The 27,302-nt window shown below is 46.8% G+C and overlaps 2 protein-coding genes across 4 annotated transcripts in view; one reads left to right on the forward strand and one right to left on the reverse strand.

Annotated features, from left to right (window-relative positions):
* TMPRSS6 (transmembrane serine protease 6) overlaps nt 1–5,760 on the forward strand; it is a 35,142-nt gene extending 29,382 nt beyond the window's left edge. For all 3 annotated transcript variants that reach the window (XM_035127073.3, XM_088652103.1, XM_035127072.3), the window contains 3 exons: nt 973–1,244; nt 2,271–2,407; nt 2,589–5,760. In XM_035127073.3, the coding sequence (XP_034982964.1) occupies nt 973–1,244; nt 2,271–2,407; nt 2,589–2,750 (571 nt within the window). In that variant the 3' untranslated portion in view covers nt 2,751–5,760. The remainder of the gene's footprint in view (nt 1–972; nt 1,245–2,270; nt 2,408–2,588) is intronic.
* Nucleotides 5,761–6,638: 878 nt separating this feature from the next.
* Nucleotides 6,639–27,050, reverse strand: KCTD17 (potassium channel tetramerization domain containing 17). Its single transcript, XM_035127076.3, has 6 exons — nt 26,789–27,050; nt 23,904–24,012; nt 14,547–14,638; nt 12,633–12,728; nt 11,837–11,962; nt 6,639–8,013 (listed from the first exon to the last, which is right to left on the reverse strand). The coding sequence occupies exons 1-6, from the start codon at nt 27,002–27,004 to the stop codon at nt 7,870–7,872; spliced, it is 783 nt and encodes a 260-aa protein (XP_034982967.1). The 5' UTR covers nt 27,005–27,050; the 3' UTR covers nt 6,639–7,869.
* Between the last annotated feature and the right edge of the window lie 252 nt (nt 27,051–27,302).

Genomic DNA, 27,302 nt, shown 5'->3' on the forward strand with positions numbered 1-27,302 from the left:
CGTCTACGCATGTCCAGAAGTGCGTAGACGCAACTTCCGCTGTCACTTTGCCCATCTATGTGCACCAAAAAGGGCCGCTGACGACACCAGAAGTCGCGTCTACGCACTTCCGGACATTTTTTGTGCCCATAGATGGCAAAGCAGGGAAAAAATGGCCACCGGCAGGAGACTTTTTAGGGAGAAAAACGGGAAACAGTACGTAAAAACGGGGATTTCCCGGGGGGAAACGGGGTACTTGGCAGCTATGCTCTAGAAATGATAAAATTCAAGTAGTTCATTGGCCACCAGATAAGCCTCCCATCTCAACCTGATGATGTTTAGGTACACATTTACTAAGTTATTTTGGGCTTCCTTTATTTGACTCCAACATCCCCCAGGGTGAACCAGTCAGCTCAGAATGCAACAGAATTCTCCAGCTAAGGAATTGTAATTGTAGTCCTCTGCAGATAGGGGGCACACTGTTAATGGAAAAGGGGAGGAGGCCACAGCCCAAAGGGACCCAAAGTTCACAGGTTTGATCCAGGGCATCTCCAGGTGAATGGCTCAGGTAGCAAGTAAGGGGAATGGTCTTGAATCACTGCTGTCAGACAGAACTGGTCGGCCACACTGTGAGAACTGGGTGCTCGACTAGATGGGCCATTGGTGTGATCCAGCAGGCTTGTCTTATGTTCTCAGTAGGAATGCTGAGCTAGGCGGATAATAGTGTGACCTGGTGTGAGGCAAGATCCTAGACCAGGCATCTCCAAACTGTGGCCCTCCAGATGTTTTGGCCTACAACTCCCATGATCCCTAGCTAACAGGAGCAGTGGTCGGGGAAGATGGGAATTGTAGTCCAAAACATCTGGAGGGCCAAAGTTTGGGGATGCCTATCCTAGACCCTGTCCCCATGAGCAGTCTTTCAGGAGCTAGAGAACAGGAGCTAGAGAACAGGAGCAGCATGCTGAAACCCTTTCCAACCCTTTTGATTTCCAGGCAGGCTTCCCCCACTATCTGGACAGTCTACCTTGGCAAGCAGCTTCTGAATGTCAGTAGCCAGAATGAGGTCTCCTTCAAGGTGATCCGTATCCTGCAGCACCCGTACTATGAAGAGGACAGCCATGACTACGATGTGGCGCTGTTGCAGCTCGACCACCCAGTCATCTATTCAGCCTTCATCCAGCCTATATGTCTGCCTGCCAGCTCCCATCTCTTTGAGGTGGGCCTCCTGTGCTGGATCACAGGCTGGGGTGCAACTAAGGAAGGAGGTAATCCGCAATATATAAATCCCATCCTTTCCGAGATTCCCCTTTCTGCAGCTTTTTTTTTAAAAAAAAGAATCTAACCGAAGCCATGCAATCGGCAGCAACCTTGGGAGAACACCTCTTGAGTTTTGCAGAAAAGGTGCATGTACAATGCTTAGGTGTGTCCTGTCCTGTCAAAAACCTAACTCACCATCATAAAGTAGTATGACAAGCTAAGGCAGAATGTCATTGCTGCAACCTGCTTTGCAGTAAAATGCTCTCAAGCTCCCCCTAGTGAATCTTTCCAGAAAATCATCTAAGTGTATGGATGATACAGTACAGTGGTGCCTCCACTTACAAATTTAATCCGTTCCGAAGGCACCTTCGTAGGTTGAAAAATTCGTAAGTCGAAAAGCACCATTGGAAACGCGATTTCCCATAGAAATGCATTGGAAACGGAAAAATTCGTAAGTCGAAGCAATCCTATCTAAAACTGCCACGGTTTCCGTTCGGATGTCGAGAAATTCGTATGCGTGCAACCATTTGCCCCATTCTTAAGTCAAAAAATTCGGTTGTCGAGTCATTCGTAAGTCGAAGTACCGTGTTTCTCATATTATAAGACATGTCTTATATTTATTTTTTCCTCAAAAAAACACACTATGGCTCATTTTCAAGGGATGTCTTATTTTTTTCCTCCTCCTCCTGCCGCGGCCGGCATTGCTGCTGCACCTATCACTATGTCTTATTTTCGGGGTATGGCTTATATTCCTTGAATGCTTACAAATCCTGCTATGGCTTATTTTATGGGTATGTCTTAAAATATGAGAAACAGGGTACAACTGTATTTCAAAGTCTCAAATTTGCCAATAAGCTTTTTTTTGGGGGGGTGGAATATATGGAGAGGTTCTCACTGCTTCTCCTGCCTAAGACCTACTGAATGCGTAGGAATTGGAAATGTGGAATAAGATATGTGTTGTGGAAAATTTCATAAGGAGGTAGGATTTCTTTTCCCCTCTGTCAATCTTGCTGACCTTTGTACCTGACATGCAGGTCCCAGCAGTAAGATTTTGCAAAGGGTGAGTGTGCCGCTGGTGCAGCAGGACATGTGCAACGAAGCCTATCACTACCAGGTTACGTCCAAGATGCTCTGCGCTGGCTACCACGATGGAAAGAAGGACTCTTGCCAGGTAACTGTGCGCACCACATCCCATGGCACAGAAAGCTCTTCTCAGGCCCTTGTCAACAAACTTTCTTGTTTCCATGCAACTCATTGCACACTGAAAGTTTTAAAGCACATTTCTTCAATTTGCCTCCTTCTCTTCCACTTTTTTCTGATCTGACTGGTGTTATTTTCTCCTTTATTCCTAGGGCGACTCTGGGGGACCTCTTGCCTGTCAGGAGCCAAGCGGCAGGTGGTTTCTAGCTGGCCTGGTGAGCTGGGGGATGGGATGTGCACGTCCGAATTACTACGGGGTCTACACCAGGATCACCAGTGTAATGGAATGGATTAAGCAAGCCACGAGGAACTGAGCATACGCCCAGCCTGTTTTCTCTTTCGAGGCAACGTGTGGAGGAGCCACCTTCAGACCTCACCCCTCTCTCTCCCATGTCCTATATTTGTTGGGACATCCCACGTCAGCTCATGTCCCACTTAATATTCAACTGTTGCTAGTCAAGGATACAATGCTGGGTGGCAGAAAGCATCTGCAAGGACCACAAGTGAGGTGGGACTGATATGAAACCCAAAATGTGAGGTGTCCCTGACTTATGAGGAACTGCAAGTTATGCTCCCCTGCCATTTGGTCAGTTGCGTCTATGGTGCTACCAAAGGTAGTGTCTGCCGTTGGTTTGTTTTCTAAGATAACCAGAGGTGGGTAATCTAAGAACAAGAATGGGGAACCTTTGGCTCTTCGGTTGTTGCTAGATTCCAACTCCCATCCTTCCTGTTGGCTGGAGCTGATGGGAACTGGAGAAATGCTTAAGCCTTCACCTTAAGCACCCCCAAAACCTGGGCATTGGTCCAGGAAATGGGTCCAACACATGCTCAATTACTAACTAGCTACAATTCAAACATTAAATTTGGCCAGAGTAAAGCAAGCGGACAACAGAAAGCATATTGGAGCTGCTCACAAGACTATAACTCTGCTGAGAGTGGGATGCAACCCCCCACGAAGAAAAATCAGTGGGGTGACCGAAGAGTTTGTAGAAACAGCCAAATGCAGTGGGGGGAATGAACTCAGTCTGCCACCATCCATAGCAACACTTTTTGGAAATCTTGAGGCCTGGGGAAGGGCAGGGGGCGGAGGGAGAGAAACAGAAACCAACTATATGCAATACTGAGCTTCTTATCAAACCCATTTTTACTGCATTACCAGCATACATCATTTTATAACTTAAATATAAAATTGTAGCATTTGGCATATTTATGAAATTCAAAATAATTAGCTTTGTACAAGCAATATTGCAAATGTAGCCAATTGTGGCCTATTTCATTTTCTGGGTCCTTGTCAGGATTCTGTTCCCATCCAAACCTTTTGATCCTCCAGTAAGGCAGGATGGAAAGTGCCTTGTTTCCTAGTTTGCAGCAGTGTGTTATCTGAGGCTGGAGATAGAAAGGTCAACCAGAAGGTAGGCTCAGGTGAAAACAAAAAAAGCAGGAGGTTGTTTGCTTCTGGTATCTCCAAAGGTTGCCAGGAGACATCAAGCAGCAATTCACAAGCAATGAAGACCCTGCACGCTTCTCTCACAATGGCAGCATGTCAGGGATGAGAGAACCTGTAGCCCTCCATATGCCATTGGAGGACAACTATCATCACCCTTGACTGTTGGCCATACTGGCTGGGGCTGATGGGAGTTGGGGACCCAAAAAGGACCAGGAGCGAACCACGCCTGCCTTAACCCATCAGAGAAGGTTAAGTCCCAAGTTTCATAACAAAAGTTTTATTGCCATAGATTTCATCTCTAGATTCTATTGCTTTGTCTTTTAAGCCCAATGGAAATTGTCTACCCTATGAAACTGGTGATGTGCTCCTGAAGATGTCAACATGTCTGGGCTTAAGGACTGCAGCCACTCCTATTCCAAAACACGTACACCAAGTGTGGAGTTTTGCCTTCTGGAGGGGAAAAAACCACGTAAGACAGCTGGCAGAGTTCAAATGCCTTTATGGAGAAAACGGTTCTATACATAAAAGAGCACCCAGCTCACATACAGTGAGATGACGCGAGACAGTAGTAATCGTCTGTGGAATTTATTCAGAAGTTATTACACAGCAATCTCAGGCACTGTTTTGTGGCTACCATCCAATCTTAACAGAATTAGCAGCAGAGCCTGCTGTAGTAAAATGGCACTGGCTTTCTGTTAAAGATGTTCTCTTCCTGACCTAACACTCCAGGAAGTATCCTCCTGTCATTCCCAGAACCAGTGGCCCTATAGATGATGTTGGGACTCCCAACTACCATCAATCCCAGCCCGCAGGGTCAGTGGTCTGAAATGATGGGAGTTAAGAGTCCAACACCACCTTGAAGGACCACAGATCCCCTGTCTCTGATATAGTGTTCTATTCAGGCATGAGTGTATTTGTCTATCAAGCCTATCAAGAAACTCCCTCCCTACAAAGCAAACATGAGAATTTGGAGTGGGAGACAAAAAAAGCTGTAAGGCTGTGGTCTGCTGTTCCCCATAGGGGTTGCTGTGACTGTGGTCCAGTTCACATGCCACACTGAGTCAAACCATGGCTGAAAGTGAAGCCATTAGGGTCCAGACTCCAGAAGAGGGGATTGTGACTGCTTTGCTCACCAGTTCCTCCACTGATATAAGCCATGACTTTGCCTAGCCTATCATCCAGACCTACACTCATGATTTACCTCTCCAGACTAACGATGGACTCTAACCAAGATTTGTGGCTTATGGTTCATGGTGTCTCTGCAAAAGTTAAACCATGAGCCTGGGTTCAAATTACGGTCGTACCCTGGAAGTCGAATGGAATCCGTTCCGGAAGTCCATTTGACTTCCAAAATGTCCAGAAACCAAAGCGCGTCTTCTGATTGGCTGCAGGAAGCTCCTGTAGCCAATTGGAAGCTGCAGAAGCCCCGTCGGACTTTCTGGTTCCAAAGAAAGTTTGCAAACTGGAACACTCACTTCCGGGTTTGCGGCGTTCATGATCCAAGGTACGACTGTACTTTAAACCTAGGCTTGGCACAGCTCAGAACAAAAAGGGGGTGCTCGCCCATCTGCGCTAAGCCATGGTTTGGCTGTGTGTGTGTGTGTGTGTGTGTAGCCTGTGAATCAGGTCAGCATGAAATGCAAACCCTAGGTTTGTGGGGCAGAGGAGGGGAGAGATGCGCTGAAGGCAAAACACACACCTCTTCCATCCGTGTAAGAGTGGCTCATAATTTGTGACAAACGTAAAATGCTGTGTAAAAAGGTCCCCAATGCAATATTATTCTAACTCCACCCGCACACACCCCGGCTGTGTTTTGCTTTTGTTTTGTTTTTTTGAAAAAAGTACAGTACAAAAATAAAGACTTTAAAATTAACATTAAAAAAAAACATTGATCAGCATCATATCCTGAGACATCTGGTTTGCAACAGTTTAAAGTGACAAGAACAAGCAAAGCCAGAGAAGCCAAGTGAAAAGGAGAAAGCTGGATTAAGACAGAGGAAGAAGAGGAAGAAGAGGGGCAAGTGGAGGGAGGGAGGGGAGGGGGAGGGAGGGAGAGAGAGAGAGAAGGGCAGGGGTGACATAAAAGCACTAGTAGCCTAGAACCAAATTCTCCAGCTCTCATTGCAGAGGACAATGAGGGCTTCTTTGTAATAGAAAAGACAGCCCTTCTGCTAAATCCTGAGTTCTAATTCTGAGGAAGAGGCAAGTGCATCTGAGGGAATGCTTCTCATGGGCACGGAGCTACAGTGCAATATCTGTTCCTGCCAAGAAAATGTTAAGTTTTTGCATTATCAGAAGGAAGGCAGATGTGGGAACTTGAAAGCAAAGTACCAGCAAGATCCGCACCTCCCCTCCAAAGGATTAGATAGCTGCTTCTAGGAATAGAGCTTGTACGAAGATACTGAAAATGATTGCTACACTCTTCTGTTTCCACCTTCAGTTGAAATCAGTATCCTTAAGAGCACTTAACTCTGTATTGGATTGTGGACAATGCCTGGCCACAGAATCTGGCTTCTTGCGAATCCAAATTGTCAGTTTCTAGGCTTCAAGGTTGTGAGCTTGTTGAAGGGAGAGGCGGATGCGCTAGGAGAGAGGATGGGCAAAAGTGAGCAGCCCCTGCTGAAAACGAGTAACCAAGACTACTGGAGGAAAGGGAGGGGGACATGGAGCAGATCTACTATGCGTTGCATCGATTCCTGCCCCTCCCTGTCCTGCACCTAGGCCCTGATTTCTCCTCCTGCCAGTTTTCCCAGACCACACCGCTTGCCCTCCGCAATAGTTCTTAAGCACCATAACGAGAAATAAGCATATTACATGCAATGCAAATCTGCACTGATTTATTCTGAGCACAGATACATGGATTCCTGCAGTCCAGGATGTGGGTTTCTCTGGTTTAGCACCAAGTGCCTGCCCTGCTGCTGAATGGAGAGAAGCATGTTTTGCACACAGAAGGCTCCAGGCTCAATCTCGGGCTTCTCCAGCTATGAGGATCAAGGAATAGCCCTTGGACTCCAGATAGAGACCCTGGAGAGCTGTTGCCCATCAAAAATAGACAGCAGTAGACTGGGTGGGCTATTGGCCTAATCTGCCTGGAGAGCTGTTGCCCATCAAAAATAGACAGCAGTAGACTGGGTGGGCTATTGGCCTAATCTGCCATAGAGCAGGGTGGGGGACCTGTGAACCTCCCACCATTACTGGACTCCAACTCCCATCAGCCCCAGCTGGCTTAGCTAATAAACCAGGATGATGGGAGTTGGAGTCTAACAACAACTAGGAGGGCAACAGATTTCACATTCTTGCTATAAAGGCAGCTTCAGAGGTTCACTGCATGCAGCTATCTCTCGCTGGCTGAATTGCATTCCTCTTCTGCCCCAAGTTTCTCCATCCCACTCCGGGGCTGCAAGGGCTACCCTGGAAGACAAATTCAGGACAAGGGTGCACTCAGCCCACCCAAATGTCCAAGCAAAGGGAAGGGAGTGGGAGTCACTCGCCCAAGTCGGGGAGTGCAGACCAGGGCTGGGCTGGCAGAGGAGGAGGAGGAGGAAGAGATCTAGGCTGGGAATGAATAAAGGATCTTTGCTGGCTCAGGAGAGAAGGTGAGGAAAGAAGGATTGGCAAGGCAGGGGGAAATGTGCACGAGTTGGAAAAAGCCAAAGTGAAAAGGAACCCAATAGGGAAGAAGGCAGGGAGGGAATTGGAGGAATCCTGGGGTAGACACAATTCCAATCTGCAACAAATTCTGCAAGAAGAAAAAGAAAAACACCACTACACACACATGGTTGAGACCTAAATGCAGCGGCTTCCGAAATGAACTGATCTCCCCCCCCCCCGCCCTCTCCCTGAGCCTTTGGCCACCAGGTATTGCTTCCTCCCTGCACAGGCATCACCTGCAGAAGCACCCCTTTCGTGCTTCCCCCCACCTGCTCCCGCCAGAAAAGGGAGCATACGGCTTTAAGGTTCAGTATTGGTTTTGTTCCTGGCTGTCTTCAGAGGTTGGCTGCACCTTTCTCCTCCTCTTCCACTCCGGCTTCCTCTCGCTCCTGCTCCACCACCTTCTCCTCTTCCTCCTCCTCCTCCTCCTGCAGCTCCGCTTCCTTCTGCTCTTCCTCCTCAAGGTCCTCCTCTGTGCTCTGTATCCGAGCATGCAGTACAAAAAAGGAAGGTGGAGCACAAATACTTGCAAGTCTAGCTCCAGAGGCAGCTGCCTTATAGTGAGTCAGGGCACTGGTTCATCTAGACCAGGGATCCCCAAACTGCGGCCCTCCAGATATTTTGGCCTACAACTCCCATGATCCCAAGCTAACAGGACCAGTGATCGGGGAAGATGGGAATTGTAGTTCAAAACATCTGGAGGGCCAAAGTTTGGGGGTGCCTGATCTAGACTGAACCTGCGACTTTCTGCACTCAAGGCAGATGCTCTGTAGGATAGGATTTGGGCTCTCAAGAGGTTCAGGAAAGGGCGGCCAAAATTATCAAGGGGGTGGAGCGACTCTCCTATGGGGAATGATTGAAGTCTTTGGGACTTTTCAGTTTAGAGAACGGACAAGTAAGAGGGGGCATGATAGAAGTTTATAAAAAAATTAAGCATGGCATGGAGAAAGTGGATAGAGAATAGTTTTTCTCACTCTTTCCTAACCCTCGTGGACATCCAATGAAGCCAAATGTTGGAAGATTCGGGACAGGTAAAAGAAACTAGTTAAACTATGGAACTCACTCCCACAGGAGGCAGTGATGGCCACCAACACTGGTGGCTGTGAAAGAGGACTGGAGGATAAAGGGACCAATGGCTACTAGGTAGGATAAAATAAATAATAATAAATATACTACAGGTGAAACTCGGAAAATTAGAATATCGTCGAAAAGTGCATTTATTTCATTAACGCAACTTAAAAGGTGAAACCAATATATGAGATAGATGATTGACATGCAAAGCAAGATATGTCAAGCCTTTATTTGTTGCAATTGTAATTATTTGTCGTTAGGCGGGTCAATTATAAATGGAATGGAATTAATGAAATGTAATAGCGATGTTTATTTTTGTATTATTGTAACTATTTGTTTTATTACTGTGGAATTTCCAAAAGAAAGCATTTGTAAAAATTAAAAGAAAAATAAAAAATAGTAAGTTGCATTACTGAAATAAATGCACTTTTCAACGATATTCTAATTTTCCGAGTATCACCTGTAATAATAATAATTCATTATTTATACCTCGCGCATCTGGCTGGGTTTTCCCCAGCAACTCTGGGCAGCTTCCAACAATTAAAAACACGATAAAATGTCAAACATTAAAAACTTCTCTAAACAGGGCTACCTGTTGTCTTCTAAAAGTCAGATAGTTGTTTATTTCCTTGACATCTGATGGGAGGGCGCCACTACCAAGAAGGCCCTCTGCCTGGTTCCCTGTAATCTCACTTCTCACAGTGAGGGAACCGCCAGAAGGCCCTCGGCGCTGGACCTCAGCGTCCCAGCTGAACAATGGGGGTGGAGACGCTCCTTCAGGTATACTGGACCGAGGCCATTTTGGGGTTTAAAGGTCAGCACCAGCACTTTGAATTGTGCTTGGAAATGTACTGGGAGCCAATGTAGGGCTTTCAGGACTGGTGTTATATGGTTTTGGCAGCCGCTCCCAGTCACCAGTCTAGCTGCTGCATTTTGGATTAGTTGTAGTTTCTGGGTCACCTTCAAAGGTAGCCCCACGTAGAGTGCATTGCAGTAGTCCAAGCGGGAGATGGTTATGCTCTGTCTCCACGGACAGAGGCAATAATGCTTCTGAATAGCAGCTGCTGGAAATAACGGAGGAGGGCTCATGGGCTCTGATTCTGCTTGTGGGTTTCCCACTGTCATCTGGCTGGCCACTGTGTGAACAGGAGGCTGGACTAGATGGGCTATTGGCCTGATCCAGCAGAGCTCTTCTTATGATCTTATGAAATAATTGCAGTTCCTGGTTCAAAGAACTGGTATAATATGGCAGCTAAGAGGCTCAGCTATGACTCAGAGCAGGGGTCCCCAAACTACGGCCCCCGGGCCGGATGCGGCCCAATTGGCCTCCCAATCTGGCCCGCGACGACCCCCGCCGCCCGCTGCCGCCGCCCGCTCTTACGGCGCGCAGCGCGGCGACGATCTTCAAAATCGGCAAAAAATCGCCGAAAATCCTTTGTGCGCATGCGTATGGGCCTCTCCCGACCCAGAAGAGGTAATTTCCGATGCACTTCCGGGTCGGGGGAGGCCCATACGCATGCGCACAAGCGATTTTCGGTGATTTTTCCCCGACCGCGTGCGTGTGCGCATGCGCACGGGCGCGCACTCCCCCGCCCTCCGGCCCACTGCGCGCGCACTCCCCTGCCCTCCGGCCCGCTGTGCGGTCGGTGCGGCGGGCACTGGCCCGCTGCGCGGTAAGTCTGGGGACCCCTGACTCAGAGTCCCCAGTTCGAATCCCACCTCTGCTGCGAACTCACTAGGTTAAGGGTGGGGAACCTTTGACACCAAAGAGTGTGCTGAGGAAAAGACCCAGTTCCTGCCTGTATTCATTAGGCACAAACCTGCCATGCAAAAGTCAGGAGGTTTCTGCACAAACATGCTGTCTCTCCCTTGTGCACGCAGGCAAGCAAGAGGCACATAACCAACATGGCAAAGGCTTTTGAGGTAAGGCTGGGACAGATCTGGGGAACGGTGTGACTTGGGAGGTGGGCTGTGGCCTGAGAAGCAAGGGCCAGATAAGAGGGCTTTGGAGGGCTGTATTTGCCCCCCAGTCCTGGGCTTCCTCACCACTGCATGAGACGGACCTAAGCAAACCACCGTCTCTCAGCTTCAAACCTCGCAACAGCAATACTGGGGATAATATTGATTTTCCTGACAAGAGTACTATAAGGATTGCAACTAGATAATGCCTGCGAAAAGCTCTGAACACTCGACAGCACTGCACAACCATTAGGGATTCCTATATTCGTCAAGTCAGGCCTTCTGGGAAATTCAACTTGTTCTGGAACAGCAAGCAAAGGACCACATAAGGCAGGTATGAGATGCTTGCTCTCTGGTGGGGGGGGGGTTTGGACACAGTATCTGCCACATTTCCATGTTTAGCAAAGAAAGTGGGTATGAAATCATGTGTGGTTTGATTTCCCCTCCCTTTTTCATAATCCAAAAACTTGAGGGTCATCATCCAATGATGCTGAACAGTCCAAGATTCAGGACAGACCAAAGGATATATTACTTCGCAAAGCACATACTGTATATTCCTGCGTAGAAGACTACTTTTTAACCCAAGAAAATCTTCTCAAAAGTTGGGGGTCATCTTATACGCCGGGTCGTATTTCTTATACGGCGAGTATATCCCAAATTCTATATTTTAACTGGGAAAGTTGGGGGTCGTCTTATATGCCCAGTCGTCTTATACGCCGGAATATACGGTAGTTAAAACTATGGAACTTACTGCCATGGGATGTGGTGATGGCCATCAACTTAAGAGAACTTTAAAGGGGAATTAGGCAAATTCATGGACGGTACGGCCATCAACAGCTACTAGCCATGACGGCTAGCTGTTACCTCCAGTATCAGAGGATGGATGTCTGCAAGTACCAGATGCTAAGGATCTTGAGTGGGAGAAGATGACTGAGCTCATGTCCTACTTACAGGTTTCCCATGGGATCTAGTTGGCCATTGTGAAATGCCTTCCATTTGACGTGAAAGGGTGCCTCATGGCCCAAAGCAAAGTAGCCTACTCTTAACAAGATTGCCATTTAGATTCTCCGTAGCTCAGCTGGTTAGAGTGTGGTGCTGATAACATCACGGTTGCGGGTTTGATCCCTGTATAGGACAGCTGCATATTCCTGCATTGCAGGGGGTTGGATTATATTATCCTCAGGGTCCCTTTCCCAACTCTACAATTCTATGATTCTGTATCTGAAAACATGGGACTGGTGAAAATTTGAGACGCTAGCGATTTGCCCTCACCTTGGCTTTCCGGCTGGGCTCAGGGCACAGGCCGCTGGGCGAGCTGCAGAGCTCTTTGGAGACCACGCACAGGAACTCCGATTGGTCCTCATTCCCATAATTATAAGACGACCCAATATTCACCAGCTGAGAAGCAGAAAAGGAGAGAATGCCTTTACTGCAAAGTAAGCCAAGTGAGGTACGGTTCAGCATGCAGTACTCCTCTGAAACAAAATTTGGTAAAAATGGGAAGCTCCAAGGCTCTGCAGGCCACCTATGAGCAAACTGTTTTTTGAAAGCAGTGAAGGAATGCTAAAAATGAAGCAGTAAATGTGTGCGCTTCCTGGCTTCGTTGGTTGGTAAAGATTTGGGCATGTGGCCACTTTAAAAGCATGCATGATCAAAAAGACCAGGGATGGGGAAGTTGTGGAAGTCTTAACTCCCAACAGTCCCAGCCAGCAGAGCTAATGGCCGGGGGGGGGGGTCGGGGTCGGAGAGGTGGTCCAACTCTCCCTGCACGGCCACAGGTTTCCCATCCCTGAAATACAGAGAAAGGACGCAACACAAACGAACAAGTAATGGGGAGAGATAGGGGGAAATAGACACCAATTCTTGAGATTCTGATAAGGACCAGCATGAATGGAAACAGTTGAGGGAGAGAAGCCCAACATAGCTGGTCTCTCAATGGGTAAGACCTACTTCCCATATATCCCCTCTGTTGCAGCCAAGTGGCGCTTGTCCGTATGTCTGAGATTCTGCAGAAGCTGAAGTTCTACCCTGGCAAAATCAATCTATAACCCCACCACTTCCTGCATACCTGTTCAAAACGCCATCCATCTGACATAGTAGAAACCATTTGCGTGAGTTCTTCCTCCTGACATTGCAGAACCCTGTACACGTGTTTCGGAGGCACCTAGAAAAAAAGCAGGGAATGAGATGTAAAAGCAGACCCCTTCATCCATGCAGATTCTCATTAGGAGACTAAGCCCAATCAACATCAGATAGTTCTGTCTGCATTATCTACTTATTGCAGCAAATCAAAGCGAGGGGCAATTGGTGGCTGTGAGCATTTACATTTGTATTTGGGGAACAGCTGTAAGCTCAGTAGTAGATCAAATTATCTACCTGTGAAAGGGCCCGGGTTCAAGCCTTGGTTATCCTCCAGGTACAGCAGGGGGGAAACTGCTTGAAACTGTGGAGATCCACTGCTGGTCAGACAAAACTGAGATGGTTGGACCAATAGCCTGGCTTGGTATAAGGCCCCTTCCAATGCACCTATGCAAATAATTCTTTGAAGCCTTCCTCATCCATTCAATTGGTTGCCAGCTCCTGACTCAAAAGCCTCCTCTGCACCTCTCACATGGCAGGGAAACAGTCAGTAGACTGGACGCGTTCAGAACAGGGATGAGACAGACCACAGTTCGCAAACAGAAGGTCCCAGGTTTCAAGGCTGGGCATCTCCAGTTAAAAGCATTCAGCAGCCCATGCCGTGAAAGACTTCAGCCTCCCAGCCACTGCCAATCAAAACAGACACCATTGAGCCATTGACCTGCCTTAAGGCAGGTTGCTAGATCCCTTCCTTGAAAACAGTGCTAGAAATTCCCCAGGCACATTTTGTAACTGGTGCATGTCCAATTGCAACCGCGTGGAGGCCTCTGGATGCCAAGTTGGTGACAGACATCTCCACCTGGCTGGCCTCTCCAGCTTTCTTAAGCCAGTAAGCAGAAGCGCTTATTTATATCCCACCTTTTCCTCCAAGGAATACATGGTTTATCCCTCTCCTCAGTTAATTACAACAACGACCCTGTGAAGTAGGTTAAGATGGGGTTGCCATATTTCAAAAAGTGAAAATCCGGACAGGTCCTAGTCTTCCACTCCAACCACTACATTACACTGGCTTCTGCTGTGGAGCAGCTATATAAATTAAGCAGGTAAACAATATGGGGAAAGCAAAATGTCACTTAGAGACGGATCAGAGATATTCCCCTTGAAGCCTGAATTTGTTCTATCGAATGTTTTAATGTGTTGTAAACCGCTTTTGAGATTTTTCTTCTTCTTTAAAATGTAAAGTGGTATGGAAACGAAACGAAATAATAATATATTTCATTGGGTGGAGGGAATGGAGCCTAGCTGTCCTACTGTGGCAACCGTAACCTAGGTTCTAGGTGCCATTTGGCAATTACCCTATATATCCAAGTTTCTTACGCTGCTTGAAAGGTGTGCTGGGTTCTTGTCGTACTGCTATCGTGAGGGACAAAAGCCCAGGAGTCTGGAATGCCCCCATTCCATTGAGTGTCCACAGATCTCCCTCTGCTTCTCAAACAATTTATTTTCTCCGATATTCTCTCTGTTCCTGCCTCCCTGTATCTCCAAACCATGCAGAGAAGCAGAATCTCAGGAGTATCCCTCCCAGCAATGATTCACCACCGTTTTCTACTTTGCAATTAAAACTGTAATCTGAGATCCAGGCTAGGGAGTGCTCAGAAATTAAAACAACCGGATTCATTTACTTCCTCCTCGGGGGGGGGGGGTTATGAAAATTGGCCTTCTTTCTTCTACCAGTTCTGCAAGATTTCCTGCTTGCGCATCCTCAGAAGGTGGAATTTAAGATTTTCTCCCCTCTGGGGAGGTGCAAAGCCGCCTGGTTTTTATCTCATACATGAAGACTCCCTGTTATTGTTAGTATTTTTCTTTTCTTGTCAAAGGCCTTCTGGGGCCATTCCGTTCACACCTGTGTTATAGTGTAGTCCTTTTCTTCCAATCTGTCCTTGATTAGCCTGATTAGAGACCCGATGTTGTAGAATTCAGCTTCCTCCAGAACCCCTAGAAATAAAGGCAGAGAGCGCAAGAGATAAAATAATGAGCATCGAGCCACTGAGCTGACTCATTGTCAGGCAGCTCTCGATAAAAATGCTCATCCTTTGTTACCATCATCTAGTCATTCTATAACCAGACAGCTGGTTAATTCTGGATCCTGAGTCAGAGTTATATTGCTGCAGAAGTTTAAAGATTACACAGTTTAAATTTTGAAAAGCAACCTGCTATTAACGGCGACTCTGGGAAGTTTGGCTCATACCCTAAGTCCACGTATAGCGAGGGAGGGTAAACTCACTGGGCGCTTGAGCTAACTGGGCACTTGAAAGACGAGCAGATTTACTGTGCCATACACACCTTGTGGAGCTAAAGGCTTTCAATGGCTACTAGCCATAATGGATATGGTCTGGCTCCATGATTTCAGGCAGCATGCTTTTGAAAACCAGTTGCTCAAAACCACAGGAAGGGAGAGTCTTCTTGCACCCAGGTCCTACTTTGTGGCTTCCCTTGGGCATCTGGTTGGCCTCTGTGAGAACAGGATACTGCACTCGATGGACTCTGATCTAGAAGGCTCTTCTTATTTTGTTATGTGCTCCTATCTTGCTGGCTCCATATAGATGCCTAGATCCCATGGATAGGCAGAATCACATGTGTACTCCAAACACATCAGAACCAACTAGCAAGGCCATCCTATTATTTACTTTCATATATTTAAAAATATATACTTTTTTTTCAAAATACAAGCATGACAAATAGAGAAATAAAAACAGGAAAGGGGAAAAAATACTTCCCATCCATCTTCCATTGTTTCCTTAAATTAACGGTTACTGCTGCATATTCTATTTTAAGCAAAGCCATTTTACCTCTATATTTCCCTCCATAGTTGGTAGGATTGGAGTATTACTTGTAGTTTAAGGCTGAATTCTGTACACAATGGAAATGTAAAGGATTTGAATTACAGTGGTACCTCTACTTACGAATTTAATGCGTTCTGAACGCACATTCGTAAGTCGAATCCATAGGAATGCATTGGGAGAAAAAATTCGTAAGTAGAAAAAATCCTATCTAAACCACATCCAAGATGGCGGACGGAGCTCCATTCGTAAGTAGAAACATTCGTAAGTAGAGTTATTCGTAAGTAGAGGTACCACTGTATCATAAAAGATGCGGGAGGAAATGATTCATAATAGGACCCACAAAGGGGGAGGACCCACAAAGGGGGAGGATGGAAGTTCAGGAAATTCATTGGAATCTTGTTTTTATTAATTTTCTTTGACATCTCTCTGTAAAATGTTACTTTGGAAAACCAAATAAATAAATTTATAATATTTCCCTCCATATAATTTTAAACAGCTGAGCTTACTCCAAACCGACTAGTGCCTTAACATTTTTACAATAGCTTTTCAAATAATCTACAAATGCTTTCCAATCTTCTTTAAATCTAGTTTCTTCTTGTTCTCTAATGTTACTTGTTAGATTTGCTAATTCCGTATACTCCACCAGTTTCATTTGCCATTCTTCCTTTGTGGGTGCAGCACCCTGTTATTTACATGGCCATTCCATGTTTCCTGCAAGTTCAATGCAGCATACAAAGCTCTCCTCCACCCCTTCTACTTTCAAATCCTCACAGTCATCAGGCAGGTTGTTAGGCTGAGAGCAACTAACCTCAAGGCCACCCAGTGTGCTCGGTGGGGCAGATGGGAGTTGTAGTACAGCAATATCTGGAGGGCACTAGGTTGGCGAAGAGGAACTAAACTGATAGCTAAAGTAATGGGCAATGAGGAGGAGCCTAGGTTTCATAACATAAGCAAAGGATGGTTGGCTTCTCTTTCTAAAACGATAGTGGTTCAATTGTGGCTGGGCAGAACTCTTAAGAGAAGATGAAGAAAACACTTTTAGTTTTAGTTTTCCAGCTTGTTTCTGTGCACACTGCCCGAAGCCAAGACTTCCACAACACTGTGGAGTCAAATGAGTGAGTCTAAATTTCCTAGAGGCAGGGAGAATACAAGTACAGTGGTACCTCTACTTACGAATTTAATGCGTTCCGAACGCACATTTGTAAGTCGAAATTGAATCCCATAGGAATGCATTGGGAGAAAAAAATCATAAGTCGAAGCAACCCTATCTAAAAATTCGTAAGTAGAAAAAATCCTATCTAATCCGCATCCAAGATGGCAGACGGAGCTCCATTCATAAGTAGAAAAATTCGTAAGTAAAGTTATTCGTAAGTAGAGGTACCACTGTACTGTATATTCCTGTGTATAAGACTACTTTGTAACCCAGGAAAATCTTCTCAAAAGTCGGGGGTTGTCTTATACGCCGGGTCATATTTCTTATACCGTGAGTATATCCCAAACTCTATATTTTAACTGGAAAAGTTGGGGTCGACTTATATCCCAAACTCTATATTTTAACTGGAAAAGTTGGGGTCGACTTATACGCCGGAATATACGGTAATTGCAGTCTACATACCAAGCACTAAGATACAACTGGAAAGAGAAAAAGATTCCAAACCTAACTAAGTTGATAACTATGTTCAAAGTAGGGGTTTTTTGAAGGGGGTGTGGTGAGAAACAGCTACAGTCATACCTCGGTTTAAGTACGCTTCGGTTTGAGTACTTTCAGTTTAAAGTACTCCGCGGACCCGTCTGGAACGGATTAATCCACTTTCCATTACTTTCAATGGGAAAGTTCGCTTCAGCTTAAGTACAGACTTCCGGAACCAACTGTGTACTTAAACCAAGGTACCACTGTTGGCTTAATGAATGCCGAACAGAGTTGATTCTAGCTATACAATGGGCACCAGCAAGGAAATTCAAAGCTCACAGGAAAATACGGAGAGAGAAAAAAGCTACAGGGGTGGGGGGGAGGGAATGTTATTATTGCTCATGTTTAAATAAATACTGAGACTTATTATTATTATTATATACCCTTCATCTGTGGATCACAGAGTAGTTTACAATATAGAAGCACAAAAATTCATAAGAAACAAAAACAATCCCCCCCCCAGTTTAAAAGGTCACATTCTTTCATTAGCCAAAGGCCTGGGACAGGCAACCCCAAACTTGGCCCTCCAGCTGTTTTGGGACTACAACTCCCATCATCCCTAGCTAACAGGACCAGTGGTCAGGGATGATGGGAATTGTAGTCCCAAAACAGCTGGAGGGCCGAGTTTGGGGGTGCCTGGCCTGGGAGAAGAGGAATGTTTTTGCCTGGTGCCTACAGATATGTTATAAAGGCGCCAGGTGAGGCTCCTTGGGGAGAGCATCCCACAAATGGGGAGCCACTGCAGAAAAGGCCCATCATTTTTATTATAGTATTTATTTTTACCATTGGTATTTATGCCCTCTGCAAAGTAAAAAGACTTTGCAGAGATGGCACAATTATAAAGATGTCCCAGTTGACCTTAAGGATGGCAACCCCAGAGGGACACTTGATGTAAATGAGAGCAAAGGAAGGAAAATGCCGCAGCTAATGTTGAAATGCAATCCAGCACCCCACATATATTCAGGACAATACCAATCTAGGTCCTGGAACACCCTTAGAGCACATTTACCTTTAATAATGTGAAAGCTGGATTTCAAAGGCCAAATTTAATTTCATGCAGAAATGTGTTAGTCTATCCATATTGCACACTGTGCCTGAAAAAGCATAGTTCACAAATTGCTATACTAACACTTGGGAGAGGGGCTCAGAGAGAGAGAGTTGTGTACGACAACCCTGCAGTGTTGCTATCCAGGGTGCTTTAGGGAAATGCCACTGGAGAAAGCTAGTAAGTTGACTGCAGCAGCAGCAGCACAGGAGGATAAGGGGATTGATTGATGTATTGCATTTATTTCCCACTTTTGTCTCCAAGCAGCTCAAGGTGGCCTGCATGATTCTCTCCTCATTTAATCCACATTAAGGTAGGCTAAGAGGCCACAACCGACCAGAGGTCAGAATGATTATTGGAAATGGGCTGTTGCTGCAGATATACACACTTAGAAGGGTATATCTGCCCATCTGCCTACTAAAAGCTCAAATCCTTTTGCTCAATAGAGATGGGGTTGCAGGGAGGAGAGTGGCTGTTTTGACCCGTGACAATAAAATTGCTGAAGCTATTACTAGGGAGGTATAAATTATTAAAATTATTAAATAACAAAAAGCATTATTAAAATGCACTGCTTTTTGAATGATCAAACCATGGGCTCCCAGACTTGGGTTGACGTAAATCTTAAATATCTTCTGACATCTTTCTCCACCCCTGCAATCCAAAATGCCATGCCTACCATTACACGGAATGTAGTATCAATAGCCTAACCATTTCTGGTGAGCTTTAACAATCAATCCCTCTTCCCAGAGAACTCTGGGAATTGTTGGTCTTTGAGGAGAATAGATGTCTCCTAACTCACTGGTGGCGCTGTGGGTTAAACCACAGAGCCTAGGGCTTGCCGATCAGAAGGTCGGCGGTTCAAATCCCTGTGACGGGGTGAGCTCCCGTTGCTCAGTCCCAGCTCCTGCCAACTTAGCAGTTCAAAAGCACGTCAAAGTGCAAGTAGATAAATAGGTACCACTCTGGTGGGAAGGTAAACGGCATTTCCATGCGCTGCTCTGGTTCACCAGATGCGGCTTTGTCATGCTGGCCACATGACCTGGAAGCTGTACACCGGCTCCCTCGGCCAATAATGCGAGATGAGCACGCAACCCCAGAGCCGTCCACGACTGGACCTAATGGTCAGGGGTCCCTTTACCTCTAACTCGCTACACCCTCAACAAACTACAGTTTCCAGGATTCTTTTCTCTTTTTTGGGCGGGGGGAGCCATGACTGCTTAAAGTAGTATGAAAAATGCTTTAAATGGTATAGATGCATCCTACTTGTGTGACAACAGATTAAACTTTCCCTAGCATAGAAACACAATTATGGGAATAGTTCCTCTTGTCAGTTAGATATCTTTCTACATGGGTGTGCACACACAGAGAGATTTATTTGTGTGTGTGTGTGTGTGTTTGGCCCTCCACCTCACCCATAAAAGATAGTACAAGTTTGCATGTGACACAGAGCATATGCAAAATGTGGTACAGATTTGTCTCCTCTTTTGCGAATGGCGCTGAGGGCCCAATCCACACCTTTACCGGGGCCCAGCAATCCTGTTGGCAGCCCTGTGCTCTCGTGGGTGGATAGCAGTTTCACATAAGCATGGAATTCTGCACCTATTGCACACTCTTAAGGGTGATGAAGAGATATATGAATAAATCAATGAGTATGGAGAGCATTTTAAATGAATACCAGCACAGAGTGCCAAAGACAGAGGAGACGATACTCCATGAATACATAGGGGGTTGGTACTCAAATGCAGGCGACCCATTTAGGTTAAGCGGGGGGCGGGGGGGGGATGAAAGCAACTGTCCCATTATTCAGTTTGGGATTAATGTGGGTGAAATGGTTTCTACACCCCTGAGCAGGGTTCTGGAACAGCCTCCTGTGAATAGTTCTAAACAGAAGGGCAAGCCTTGCATCATGAAAAATGGAAAATAATTATTAAGCTCTCTGATGCCCTACTGGAGCAAAGAAGACTATTTCCCCCTCCTAAATTATGTTCTATCGGAGAGGAGAAATGGGACATGGAACGATGGGAGGTGCAAATGAGGTCAGCTTCAAGAAAATAAAGTCCCCGTACAATGAACCTCTTTTAGTCAACCAAGGAGAATCAACTAATCACCAAGTTTTGGACCCATGAAGAAGGCTACCCTCTCCAGAAAGATAAATTAGTGACCTCAGTAAGAGAAATAGGGATGTATACTGCATTGCCTTTCGATTGCTAACATGAGATGCTGCTTCTTGCAACATAGGCAAATAAGCATTTGTCATCTGCTATGTTAATCTCTGGTTATTTGCATCCATCGCCTCCCCAGAGGCATGCACAACCTCCTCCGCTGCCTAGTTAGCAATAGGCACTTAATGAATCCACGGTGGAAACAGAACAATGCTTAGGAACCAGCATTCTGTTATTATCCAGAACCCGCTCAGACACGCCATCTTATTTCAAACCTTGACCTTGCAATATCTATGTTTCCTTCCACAGAAGCAGATGAATAAACAACTGTGGCCACTGAAAGCTTCAATCCCAGGGGGCAGCGGGAGATGAGGGAGAGGACCTTCCATTTTTTACATGACCACAGACGTTATAGTCATCAACATTAAAGAGGACCTTGGTGAACTTTCTGTTTCCTGCCCTTGCGCAAGGTTCCAGCTCCCAGAGATGGGGCAAGGATAAAGGGAGAATACCAAAATTGCACCACACCACCAGTCAGGGTCATTCATAACTGCTTGTCAGAGCAAGCATTTCTTCCACTGTGTTTACTCCTGGCTTTCAATACAGAAAATGAATGAAAAGTGGAGCATCTCAGAAACAACTCTCGCTCTTGACTTCTCTACCCCCATTCCCCTGAGAAAGAGGTGGTTTATTAGGATACAACTTAAGATGGTAAGGCAGCTCCACCTGCTCCAGGTTCGAGATTAAGCCTGGGCGATGTATCAATACATCACCCAGGACTCGTATGAGGGCCAGGGCAGTATATAACGGCTGAAATTGCCACTGCTCCCGAGTTCCTCTGCCACTGCACAGGATGGGGGCTTCGTTAAACCTCTCTGCTGAGGCCCCAACAGCTGTGCACCCCTCAGTGGAGCAGTTTAAAGAAGCCGCCCACCTATGCGAAGGTGGCGAGGGAGACTTGCGGACAAATCCTGACAAGTTCCATCCGCGGAGCTATCTCCGCCGCCATCGCACGGGCAGGCAGCCTCTTCCTCCTGGCGCCTGGAGCCAGCTGCCTCTTCCCCACCCCACCAGTCACCGGGGTGAAACCGCCGCAAACCTCCTCAGCGGTTTCAGCCCGAGACCTTGCAGGGCTGGGGCCAACGCAGCTTGTTCCTCCCTTTCAACATCACAATGTGCTGCCAGATCGCGATGTTTGGCTGGTGATACATCGCAATGTTGAAAACCTGACATTGACCAGCCCTAGTCAAGATAGCTTGGCCGCAACCGCCCACACACTGGTAACCTCCAAGTTGGATTTACTGCAATGTGCTCGATTTAAGTTGGTTTGGAGGTGCAGGGCAGCGGCTAGATTCTTCTTCTGTAGGAGCCAAGTGCCGTCAGCATACAACACCTTTGTTTATGGGATGTGCACTACCTGCCAATCTGCTACAGTGCCAAGTTCAAGGTCTGGGCCCTATATACCACTAAGGACTAGGTTACGTGAGAGGCCTCCTTATTCCTTATGTACCCAGTAGGCCACAGCATTCTACAGGAAAGGGTCCTCTTCAAGTTCCTAAAACATCAGAAGCTCACTCCACAGTAACTTGGAGCAGGGCTTTCAATGTGGTTGCCGCTGTTCTGTGGAACATCATTCCTGTCAAGATAGGATACGCACCCACTATCTGAACTTTCCAGAAACAGTGGAAGATATTTTTGTTCAAACAGGCTTCTCCAGCCGGATGAAAAGTTCTCTGCCTTAGATTTTCTTTTAGTATTGTTTTTAAACCTTTCTTCAGTTATGTTCGGTACGGTTTTTAAAACTATTTTAGCTGTTTCTATGATGTTTGTAAATAGCCTAGATACATACACAGAAGACGACTTATAAATTAATATAGTAAAAATGGAAGCGTGTGGATAAGCCAAGTCCAGAATCAAAAACAAGGAAGGGCACACAAAGATTTACATAGCACAGATGCAATTGAAGAGATGCAATTGGAATAAGAAGTCTCACTTCAGCTGCCAACTGATTCCAAAGGAATGGAGCTGCAAAACTTAAATGCCTGGTTTCTAGTGCATACTAAATGCACCTCTTAAAGGAAGCGGGTGGCGCTTTGAACCACAGAGCCTAGGGCTTGCCGATCAGAAGGTTGGCGGTTTGAATCCCCGCGATGGAGTGAGCTCCCTTTGCTTGGTCCCTGCTCCTGCAACCTAGCAATTCGAAAGCACGTCAAAGTGCAAGTAGATAAATAGGTACCGCTCCAAGTGGGAAGGTAAACGGGGTTTCCATGCGCTTCTCTGGTTCGCCAGATGCGGCTTAGTCATGCTGGCCACATGACCCAGAAGCTGTATGCCAGCTCCCTCAGCCAATAAAGCAAGATGAGTGCCGCAACCCCAGAGCTGTCCGCGACTGGACCTAAGGGTCAGGGGTCCCTTTACCTTTAAGTGCACCTCTGGAGCACATGGTGCTCTTAGCAGTGCACCATCTAAGGAGCACAGTTGCCTGGCAGGTATATATGGAGCTATGTGATCCCTTAGGTAATCTCTTTTGCTTGCCTCTGGCTCAGAAGGGAGGAAGGAGGGCAAGCAAGTGATGGTGGTGAAGTTCCTAGTGCCTGCTTGTTTATTGACTATGTCTGGCAAGCATGCAAGTGGTAACAATGAGGTGGCAGGGGAGCAACAACCTGTAAAAACAATGGCAATGTGGGGTAGACTCACTGAGAGATGGACCCCTCTCCCAGTGAGGGCATCCTGCCCAAACTCCCCTCCCCATAAAACCTGGAGCTGGCACCTTATTCTTCATGGCCCTGGAACAATTTAGCTTTAAATTCTCTCTTTGTACCAAGAGGACAAAACTTTAAACATTGAATAATAATAATAATAATAAATTATTTATACCCCGCCCATCTGGCCGGGTTCCCCCAGCCACTCTGGTCGGCTTCCAACAAAACACCAAAATACAGAAATCCATCAAACATTAAAACATTAAAAGCTTCCCTAAACAGGGCTGCCTTAAGATGCCTTCTAAAGGTCTGGTCATTGTTGTTCTCTTTGACCTCTGGTGGGAGGGCATTGAAGATGTGAAAGCACAAGTGTATTCTCAAGGATCAAAACATTATCATCACAGGACAATATATTAGCTCCATTCCCTGTACTCCGTAAATGGAACTACAGTAAATGTTGACATTCCTTTCACACACACGTCACGGATGCAGCGACAAAAAGTGAAAGAGAGGATCCGTCATAGCACAACAAGAGCTATGGCACCAGCACTCTGTTTACAGTGGATGGTAGCAGCATTGTAAACAAAGCATTTCCTGGAAGACTGTTACTTCGCAGTTTAAGCCTCCCCCCGCCCCAAAGCATCTCATGGGCCAAATGGGGAGGCCCGTGGGTCAGAAGCTCCCTACCACTGGTTTATAGGCTAGTTCACCCACTTCTTACAGTCAGCTTAATTCATGCTTTGATGCACTCAGTTTGTTCCACTGGCCACGCCAATCCTGTACTCGGGTGTGATAAATGCACATGTCTGAAAACTTACCTTCCTCTGCCATATCTTTATCCAGTACTAGCTTCCCATGCCGGAGGAAATTCAGAATGGGTCCAAAATAAGTGGGATCCCGATCAATGAGGTATGCACCAGTCTCATCCTAAACAAAAGAAACAGACAACAAACAAGCACAAATCTTGTCTCATGAACCTCCCTTGAGAGTTTTAATAAGCATCTGGATAGGGGTGATCCAATATACGTAGTTTACCTGGGTTTTCAAAAAGCTTTTGACAAAGATCCCCATTGAAAACTGTGTAGACTTAGCATTCATGAAATAAGAGGGGGGAATCATCTTATGCGTCAGAACCTGACTAAAGGAGAGGAGGAATAAATGGGCAGAACTCACAGTACAAGAGGTGGGCTCCTCCATTGATCTGTACAGTATAGAGACTAGTGCTTTCTAATTGTTTTGCATATGACCAAGAGTTAGGGGTGTGGAGCAAGGTGATTGTAAAACAGTCCAAAACTGGGAGAATGGGCCATACAATGCAGTTTCAATGTAAGCAAGTGCAAAGTGAGGCACTGAAGCAAAATCCTAACCGCATTTATACGGGTGGAAGGCAAGCTGGGAGTTACCAACCAGGAATTGGATCTTGTGAAGAGCTTAAAGAAAATGTTGATTCAGTGTGCAGAAGTTATGGAAACAGAAATTACGTGCTAGGGATTGTTCGGCAAGTGAAAACTATCAATACCAAAATGCCTTTAAACAAACCTATGGTGTGGAATATAGTGAGTACAGCTCAAGTCACCATAGAATCGTAGAGCTGGAAGCCACCACAAGGGTCATCTAGTCTAACCCAAGCCCCCCACCACTGCAAGAATCTCAATGAAAGCAACCAAGACAGACGGCCATCCAACAAACCAGAAGGAAATAAAACTGCTAGCAGCATAATGCCTCTAGCCTACAGGTGGGGAACTGGAAGTGGCTGGTGGACTTGATCATTATCTTCTCCCCACCCACTCTGCATAGGCCAAGTTTTATAGGTGGGAAGATTTGCCCACCTGATAGTCACCTGACAGCACTGCGATGTCAAGTGAGTCTTTTTATGCATGTGTGGGTCTTGCAGAGCACTTTGCAAGAGACTTCAGAAGACGGTTGCAAAACACCGTCTTGCCGAGCCAGTTTTGCCTGAGCCAGATAATTATGACCTGCCACATACCTTATATAAGGTATAGGTCAGGTGGGCATGGCTTGACCAAAATGGCTTTGTGGGTAAAATGAAGGTGCCTAGTGGGCCTAATTAGGCCCATGTGCCAGAGTTTCCTCACCCCTACTTTGGACAAACCTTGGAATATATTATAGAGCTCTGGGCACCAAATCTTAAAGATAGCAAGTGTCCAAAGATGCTTGTGTCCAAAAAAACATCCAACTTGTCAACAGTCATCTGCCTGATGGCTAGCTGTCAATAGTCCATGGTATGTCCTCTGTTTTCTGTTGGTTGAATGGATGTGATGTCACAGAATGCTCATAAATCTAACTACTGAGGAAGAGGGTGTCCTGGACTCTTAAGTCAGCATTAGTACTGCGAAGGAAGTGAAACATTGGCTTGAATGGGAAAGAAGCTTCTCGTAAACTGCTTAAGGATAGGGGAAATTGAATGTAACAGAATGCAGAAGCCAGAAAGTGCTAGGCTGGAAGGCAGGAGGCCAAGAACAGGAGCCAAGGCGGCAGGAAGCCTCAGAACAGGATGGTGCTATTGAGAGGAAGGAACTGGGAGAGATTGGGAAGGCAGAAAATGCTGGCTACTGTAAGCCAAATCTGCAGGTTTGAAGTTACTTCTTTCTTCCATCTGCTCTCAGCAACTACTGTATGACTTTTAAATCTGGGAAGCTGAAACTTTGAAATTACAGCTTTCTCTCTCTGATAAAACATACTTTAGGTATTTATATCACTGCACGAGCAATCATGAACCAAGATCAACTTTTGGACTTCAACACTGATACATCCTACCCATGTCTACTCAAATACTCCCCACTGGATACCTGGAGGCTCTGGGATACCTCCTTGGATTCGCCGCCCAGAAGCATAGCTGCCAAGTTTTCCCTTTTCTCACGAGGAAGCCTATTCAGCATAAGGGAATTTCCCTTAAAAAAGGGATAACTTGGCAGCTATGCCCGGAAGGCTGGCCAAAAGAGCCTTCATGGCGCGCCACCCTGTCCTGGCGACTAGCATCCAGTGAGGGCTTGGCGGGGCAAACCAGCAACGCGGAAGAGGAGAGGCAAACGCGGCGCTTACATCGCTTTGGGCGCTCGTATTTCTGGGCGCATCTGAGATCCAGAGCGCGCCCCCAAACATCCCAATTGCCTCTCCGGGGAAACGGATCATCACACAAGTAAACTAAGCGGGAGGCGCTGCTGCAGTTGCCCGGGCGCGCGGAGGGTAAACGCTACTGAGTAAACAGGCGTCGTTTCATTTTATTTCAATTCTGCGAGTACTGTATGCCTCAGGCGAGGCTCCTTCCCGAATCAGGCTCCTCCTCTAGGACTTGATTCCTTCAGCGGCTGCGTTTCGTCGGCACGCCTCTTCCAAATCTCGCAGGTGCCAGAAAGGAGAGGGGATCAGAGAGGCTTGTATATAACTGACCGGGGGTGGATGCATGCATGGAAATCCAGCGGCCCAGCAACATTTGCAATGCAAGCCTTATGACTTTGCAAAAAAAAAAGCCAAGCCCGACTCCTTCCAGCGAGTGCGCCTTGCAAAGTGCACGGCCGAGCGAGGAACATCGGAGCGGCGGAGGGCGCTTCCTCCGGCGTCTCCTTTGTTCTGCCTCCCGGACCAAAGGCGCAACCGATCCCGGCGGCAAGAGCAGGGCGCGCACGTGTCCCGCAAAAACACCGCGATCCTTTGCGCTGGTACGCCGGGCTCGCTCGCTTACCTGATCAGACTGCAGCTCTTCTCCCTGGCACAGGCGGCAGAGGAAGGATTTCTGCTCGCGGCACAGCGTTTGCCGGGTGGTGAGGAAGATGGTGCCGCCGACGTTGAGCCTCACCCACTTGCCTCGGCTGCTGGGGGGCAGAGGCTGCTGGGAGCTCTCCCACGCGCAAGGAGCCCTCCGCACGCCTCGCGTTGCCTCCCCTCGGTCCATCCTCATCTCCCTTCCTCGCCGCGGGTCCCTCCTACTTCCACGGGGAGGCGGGGCTCCGGAGGCAGGTGGGGGAGCCTGGAGGATTCTGGGGCTTGTAGTTCTCGGGTACAGCGCCACCACAAAGGAGGCTTTCCCAGTGGGCAGGATTGGCACAGCGCACAGTTAGAGTGCATTCGAAGCGCGTTTTGTGGGTTCAAGGAAAAACTATAGGTATACTTGAAAAAGGAGATTCCCTGGATGCCAAGATCCAGGTTTCAGGCAAGTACTCAGTGAGAGATTCAAAATCACAAACTATTAAGCCATG

Source organism: Zootoca vivipara, chromosome 9, assembly GCF_965207765.1.
Source record: "Zootoca vivipara chromosome 9, rZooViv2.hap1.1, whole genome shotgun sequence".
NCBI classification, from domain to species: domain Eukaryota; kingdom Metazoa; phylum Chordata; class Lepidosauria; order Squamata; family Lacertidae; genus Zootoca; species Zootoca vivipara.